The 7,527-nt window shown below is 37.1% G+C and overlaps 1 protein-coding gene across 1 annotated transcript in view; it reads left to right on the plus strand.

Annotated features, from left to right (window-relative positions):
• The window catches only part of sanbr (SANT and BTB domain regulator of CSR), a 10,656-nt gene extending 5,641 nt beyond the window's left edge, over positions 1–5,015 (plus strand). Inside the window, exons 9-17 of the mRNA XM_083897789.1 lie at positions 18–320; positions 424–456; positions 995–1,094; positions 2,013–2,098; positions 2,353–2,381; positions 2,498–2,571; positions 3,106–3,194; positions 3,398–3,480; positions 4,675–5,015. Of these exons, the coding sequence (XP_083753915.1) occupies positions 18–320; positions 424–456; positions 995–1,094; positions 2,013–2,098; positions 2,353–2,381; positions 2,498–2,571; positions 3,106–3,194; positions 3,398–3,480; positions 4,675–4,711 (834 nt within the window). The 3' untranslated portion in view covers positions 4,712–5,015. The remainder of the gene's footprint in view (positions 1–17; positions 321–423; positions 457–994; positions 1,095–2,012; positions 2,099–2,352; positions 2,382–2,497; positions 2,572–3,105; positions 3,195–3,397; positions 3,481–4,674) is intronic.
• The last annotated feature ends 2,512 nt before the right edge of the window (positions 5,016–7,527 follow it).

Consider the following 7,527-nt stretch of genomic DNA (forward strand, 5'->3'; position numbering starts at 1 on the left):
TGTGTGTGTGTGTGCAGGGCTGTAAGACGCGAGACCACATCGTGAACCTACCCGACGAGGACTCGTGTGACGAGGTGTCCTCGGTTCACACCCGAGTCCTCAATGACCTGCTGCTGCACAGAGACGCCGTGTGTGTGTCCTCAGCTTCAGCTGCTGCTGTTGATTCTGCTGCTGCTGCTGCTGCTGATTCTGCTGCTGCTGCTGCTGATTCTGCTGCTGCTGCTGCCGAGGACAGTCCAGTCAGCGCAGAGAAGGTTCAGGACTGCGACGTCCTCCTGGAGCCCACGCTGCTCGGCCCTGTGAGAGGAGACGGCAGCTCGGTAAAGAAGAAACTCTGTGCTGCACTGTCCTGTTTCTGTCTTTTCTGTGTCTGACCTCTGACCTCTGACCTCTGACCTCTTTCTTTTCTCTCTCTCTGAGCAGTTTTCTCTGCTGAAGAACTGGAGTCTGCAGCTGGTACGACGTTTCATTCTTTTCTCCTTCATGTTTCACAAACACAGATTCTGCTTCTGCTTCGTTCAGACCTGCTGTTAACGTCCAACAGAGCTGAGAATCACAATCGAGGGACAATTTCTTTGTAAACTATTGAATATTTTGGGCCAAAACATCAGTTAAAAGTGTCTTAAAACGTCTTCATTCAGACACAGAGTTCAGTTAAGAACATGTTGACGTCTTTATTTCACTGTTAGACACACTTTTATTACAGGAAACTCAAGTTTCTCTCCCACATTATAAGTTAGTGATGGAGGCAGCAGTGGATCAACAACTCCTGTGAACTCCTGTGTCTCTGTGATGTTAAAATCACTGGTTTACTCTATCTATGGACTTTGGTGTGGGAGAGTGAGTGGATTACAAAAAGGAACTAAACTAAAGTTTTTACTTTATTTCTGCTGCACAAACACAGTGAAACAACAACGTCTTTATTTCTTCTTTTCTTACTTTACTGACACTGATGATGAAGATGATGAAGATGATGATGATGGTCTGCTTTCAGAGACAACAGGCTCTTCTCTCTGAGGACGAAGACTACACCACGGGGTCAGAGGTCACCGAGGACGAGGTCGGCGATGAAGAGGAGCTGACGAAGAAACAAGGTGCAAAATATTCACATTTAAGAAGCTGAAAAATGACAGAAACGTGAAAATATTCACATTTAAGAAGCTGAAAAATGACAGAAACGTGAAAATATTCACATTTAAGAAGCTGAAAAATGACAGAAACGTGAAAATATTCACATTTAAGAAGCTGAAAAATGACAGAAACGTGAAAATATTCACATTTAAGAAGCTGAAAAATGACAGAAACGTGAAAATATTCACATTTAAGAAGCTGAAAAATGACAGAAACGAGAAAATATTCACATTTAAGAACTGAAAAATGACAGAAACATGAAAATATTCACATTGAAGAAGCTGAAAAATGACAGAAACGTGAAAATATTCACATTTAAGAAGCTGAAAAATGACAGAAACATGAAAATATTCACATTGAAGAAGCTGAAAAATGACAGAAACATGAAAATATTCACATTTAAGAAGCTGAAAAATGACAGAAACGTGAAAATATTCACATTTAAGAAGCTGAAAAATGACAGAAACATGAAAATATTCACATTGAAGAAGCTGAAAAATGACAGAAACGTGAAAATATTCACATTTAAGAAGCTGAAAAATGACAGAAACATGAAAATATTCACATTGAAGAAGCTGAAAAATGACAGAAACATGAAAATATTCACATTTAAGAAGCTGAAAAATGACAGAAACGTGAAAATATTCACATTTAAGAAGCTGAAAAATGACAGAAACATGAAAATATTCACATTTAAGAAGCTGAAAAATGACAGAAACGAGAAAATATTCACATTTAAGAAGCTGAAAAATGACAGAAACGTGAAAATATTCACATTTAAGACAGACGAGAAAATAAACTCCGCTGCAGTGTTTGTCCAGCAGGTGGCGTCAGAATCCTTCTCCTCTATAATGTGTGTGTGTGTTGCTTCTTCTCTGCAGCTGCAAAAAAAGCCAAGAGAGCAAACAGACCTTTGAAAAAACAAATGTCTTCTCCAAACTTCCACCGCAAAGACAAAACAGAGAAAGTGAGTCAATATAATCAAATGTGTTGTTTTTTAATAACATGTATTAAAGGTCAGGGTTACCCCGATGTAAAATATAATGACCTTTATTTGTTGTACAGCCCTGTATTTGACGTGAAATTAGATCTAAAATAACTTAATAATGTGTTTACGACGACTGTAACTCATTGTTGGGTCCGTCCACACTTTTATTTCATTAAATTTCAACCTTAAAACATTGTTTGAAACGATGAATGTTTCTATTTTTCCGTCTTCAGTCACAGTCCAGAGACAACACACCTTTCACGTGAGTTCACCTGCAAAACACCATCATCCACTATATCCTCAGTGTGTGTCATGTGACACTGTGTGTGTGTGTGTGTGTGTGTGTGTGTGTGTGTGTGTGTGTGTGTGTGTGTGTAGTGTGAGCGTCCAGAAGAGTAAGTGGGACAGCTCTCGCTCCATGCGCTACAACCAGGACGCTCAGAGAGAGGAAGGTAAAGTTATATGGGATTAACCAGATAAACCACTCACTCTCTCACACCAAAGTCACTCACTCTCTCACACCAAAGTCACTCACTCTCTCACACCAAAGTCACTCACTCTCTCACACCAAAGTCACTCACTCTCCCACACCAAAGCCTATAGAGTAAACCAGTGATTTTAACATCACAGCACACAGGAGTTCACAGGAGTTGTTGATCCACTGCTGCCTCGTGTGGTCACTCTGTGTCACTGCTGCCTCCATCACTAACTTACAATGACTGATTTTATCAATTCAGCTTTTGTAATTCTTCATTCAGATTGACCTCAGTGACACAAAGTGACCACACGAGGCAGCAGAGGACCAGCAGCTCCTGTGTCCCTGTGAGCTAAAATCACTGGTTTTCTCTATGGACTTTGGTGTGGGAGAGTTAAAAGTGCTTAAATTCACAAACTTCTAAGTTAAATTATTAAAAGCATCTTCATATATGACCCGCGTGTTAAATAATAATCTGGATTTTCTCCATAATCTCGTCTTTCTGAATCAGACCAGCGTCGCATGGTGGAGATCGTGGGTTATCTGACCAAGATGAGGTTTGGAGACGACGAACACAGCAAGTCCAAGGACGTCAAAGAGGTGTGTGTGTGTGTGTGTGTGTGCGCGCGTGTGTGTGCGCGTGTGTGCGTGTGTGTGTGTGTGTGTGTGAAAACATGGACAGGATTCATGGTCTGGATTCTCAGTGTGTGGTGATGGATGGGTTTTTTTAAATGTCAACCATCTTGTTCTAGTTTTCACAGCTGTGTGTGTGTGTGTGTGTGTGTGTGTGTGTGTGTGTGTAGCCTGCAGGAGGACTCTTCTCCAGACTTGAAGTTCAGTTCAAAAGTTCTTCTCAAGCCAAACAAGCATCAGAGAAAACACCCAGGTTCTCTCTCTCTGTTTAATTATAATAACATGTCATTCATGTGTTTTAACAGTTTTACTGACACCATGTGGTTCTTATACGTCATAATAACAATAATATAGTTTTAAAAAGAAACACTTCTGTCAACTTCGTCATCTTCTTTCTCTTCTTTCGTCGTCAAAATTTGGACCAAAAACCTTTTTCTTTTTTTTCTTTTTTTTTTATGTAAAATGTTGGACGACAAAGAATAGTATCACATTTTTATATTTAAAAAAATGGTCAAATTTTGGACCAAAATTTTTTCTTTTAGAAAAAATTGACACATTTTAATTAACATAGTATAGAATGTTTTTGTCAAATTTTGGACCAAAATTTCTTTTTTGATTTTTTTTTGAAAATTTTGGACCAGAAAATTTATTTTTCGAAAAAATTGACAAATTTTAATCAACATAGTATAGTATGATGTTTTTGTCATATTTTGGACCAAAAATCTATTTTTTCAAAGAAATTGTCAGATTTTGCACGAAATAGTATAGTATCACGTTTTTGTCAAATTTTGGACCAAAAACCATTTTCTCAAAAAAATTGTCAAATGTTGGACAACATAGTATAGTATCACGTTTTTATCAAACAAAAAAAATTGTCAAATTTTGGACCAAAATTGTTTTATTTTAGAAAAATTGACAAATTTTAATCAACATAGTATAGTATGTTTTTGTCAAATTTTTAACCAAAATTTTTTTTTTGAAGAAATTGTCAAAATTTGTCAAATTTTGGACCAAAATTTTTTTTTTCTCAAATATTGACACATTTTAATCAACATAGTATAGTATGATGTTTTTGTCAAATTTTGGACCAAAAATCTCTTTAAAAATTTCACATTTTGCATGACAGTATATTTTATACTGTTTATTTTCTTACGTCCCTACATTGTTTTCTTTTTACATTTCTATTCATATTCATCTTTAATTTACAGTTCTGTTATTTTTATTTCTCTTAAGGACAATCAGTCAAAGCATGTCATCTCATCCACTAGAGGGCAGAACATTATGACATAATAATAATAAAAATGTCTCAGGCCCACATGTAGTACCTCTCATGTCCACCAGGAGGCCACTCTCTACACTTTAAGAAAACAGTCAATCTAAATGTATTTATTGATGTTATTATTTCCTAAATATTTAGTAAATATCTTTATATCTTTTCTTCGTACAGATCTAAAGTCCGTTACGCTCAAATCAAGACGACGTAAAGAAAGAACGGACGAGAGACGTCGGGACAAAAAGACAAAGACTGAAGAGGAAGAGAAAGCGTCGCTCGTCTTCCTCGTCGCTGCTGAAATCAGACGACCAAATTCATCAAAATCACCACTGACTGCGTCCTCGTCCTCCTCCTCCTCCTCCTCCTCCTCCTCCTCCTCCTCCTCCTCGTCTTTCTCTCTGTTCGCCATTTTTCTTTTTTTCCGCTGCTGCTGAAAAACCAGGAAAAAAAAACTCTGCATCTGTTTGAGATTTTACGCACTTTTCACTGAACTCTGGGACAAAACACGCGAGAAACGCCTGAATTATTTTCTTTTGAGAGAAACTACGACGCAAACTGGAGCTGCGCTGCACGTCGTCACGGCAACGTTTTAACTGTTAGTCCTGTTTGAACTGTTCATTTAAGATTCTTTGTTTGCAAATGTATGTTTTCCTGAATGTGATCATGAAGCTTTTGTAGTTAAATGCTCTACAGCGCCCTCTATGTTCCAAGAAATTATGATTTACTGTCATTTTCCAGCCTCTTTGATCATTTTTGGTTCTTTTCTATGCAGATGATCCACTTCTTTATTTACATACTAATTATTTTTTACATCGCAAACAAGTTTAGATTTTAAATTTGAGAGAAACTCTTTTCAAATCAAAGTCACAAAATGAAACAACACAATTAACCGTAAAGCAAAGTCGTACATGCCTGAAATTATTGATAATTTAGTTTTCATTTTTGCAGGTGACATTTCACAAAACTCCATCTCAAAGCAGTAAATATTAAAGGAAGTTTAACTTCAATAAAATACGTCACAGGTCAAATCACAGTTGCAATATGTGTCAAATATGTGTCGCTTATATAACAAATCAACACAAAAAAAAATTATTTTTACCATTTTGGACGATATAGTATTATATGACGTTTTTGTCAAATTTTGGACTAAAACATGTTTTTTTTTTAAAATGTAAAATATTGGACGACAAACACTGTGGAGCCTCTTTAGACACAACGCAAATGTGCCCATTGTTTTGTTGAAGAAAGTCAGCTCTGTCAAAGTGCATCAGAGCTAATGGATCATTTCGTGAATTTCAAAAATTCATTAAAATTATTCCTTAAGAGGTTTGCAAATATTTTCAACACATCTTTGTTCAGGGCGATGACGACTATTATGATGGTGAATTTCAAGTCATTCCGAGATACTTTTTGTTTTTGAGAAGAAACTCAGCTCACTGTCAAAGTGCATCTGGGCAAATGTCATTGTCCTCCTCCTCCTGTCGTCCACTAGGGGGCAGTGTTTCACCTCTGAAGGAGTCAACTTTGACCCAGATTGAGCTCCAAATCTGTGACCTTAGGGTTTCCAGGTAAACGTGATCTGAAAACCTTTGACCTTTTTAAAAGATAAAAAAAAAAGATTAAGTTTAAGTTTGTGAGGAAGTGAGAGTTGAGAGCAGGAAGTGTTGTCATGTGACCTCAGGGGTTCAGGGTCACTCACTCACTCAGTCAGTCACAGGAGGATTAATAACTGTTCACAGAGCAGCTTCTGACCCAGCTGTTCACTCCTCTTCCTCCTCTTCCTCCTCTTCCTCCTCTTCCTTCCTCCGTCCAATTTTGGCCGGTCCTCATTTTGTTTTTATTGAAATCACTTCCTTAGTTTGCTATAACATGCTATACTCAATTAGTAAAAAAAAAAAAAAAAAAATCTAATTTTGGATAGTATAGATTGCATAGATTGGATTGCATAGTATAGTATGACGTTTTTGTCAAATTTTCGGTCAAATTTTTTTTTTAAAATTTTGGACGTTATAGTATAGTATGACGTTTGTAACGACCCGGCTAGTTCTAGAGGTCAGTAACATGTAATTGGGACAAGAAATGAGGTGGAATCTGACAACTGGACCAGCTTAGGGTAAAGTCAGATTTTTGATTAACAATGAGAGTGCACTTGCACAAGAAAATATAACAAAAGGAGGCTGTACAGGGGCTGACAAATAAATAATACACAGAATGAAAACAGATAAACGACAGGTATTTAGCTCATGCTAACAAAATAACATTAAAGAACAAAAGGAGGTCAGCACCTGTTATCTTACAAAGACACAAAATCAAACTAACAGTTATACTTCAACTTAAAGGTCTCAAAACGAAAGAGTGACCAACTCTTGGTACCAAACAATTAGCTAAAGTTCCCCAGAATTACTGTCTAAAACCACTCAGACAGGCAACAGTCACAAATACTGACAACTTTGAATACTCTAACAAGACACACAGAGATACACAACAGGCGAACTGATCACAGATTTACAGCCGCGCAGAACTCTGGGCAGACAGGTTATTTGTAGAGCAGCTGGTGTTGATTGAAGAGTTCTCATTGGTAGGTTCGGTCGAAACTCAGCCACACCAATCAGATGCCTGTACACAGGAACCAGGAAGTAGACGGCCTCAGCTCCAGATGGACTAATCCTCAACAGGGAATCCCACAGCTGCATTTGCATCCCAAATTTTGGACGACATAGTATAGTATGACGTTTTTGTCAAATTTTGGACCAAAAATGTTTTGTCAAATTTTGGACGACAAAAAAAAATGTCATACTATACTATGTCTTCCAAAATTTGACAAAAACGTCATACTATACTATGTCGTCCAAAATTTGACAAAAACATTTGGTCCAAAATTTGACAAAAACGTCATACTATACTATGTCTTCCAAAATTTGACAAAAACATTTTGGTCCAAAATTTGACAAAAACGTCATACTATACTATGTCTTCCAAAATTTGACAAAAACATTTTGGTCCAAAATTTGACAAAAACGTCATACT

Source organism: Microchirus variegatus (genome assembly GCF_963457635.1).
Source record: "Microchirus variegatus genome assembly, chromosome: 11".
Classification (NCBI taxonomy): Eukaryota; Metazoa; Chordata; class Actinopteri; order Pleuronectiformes; family Soleidae; genus Microchirus; species Microchirus variegatus.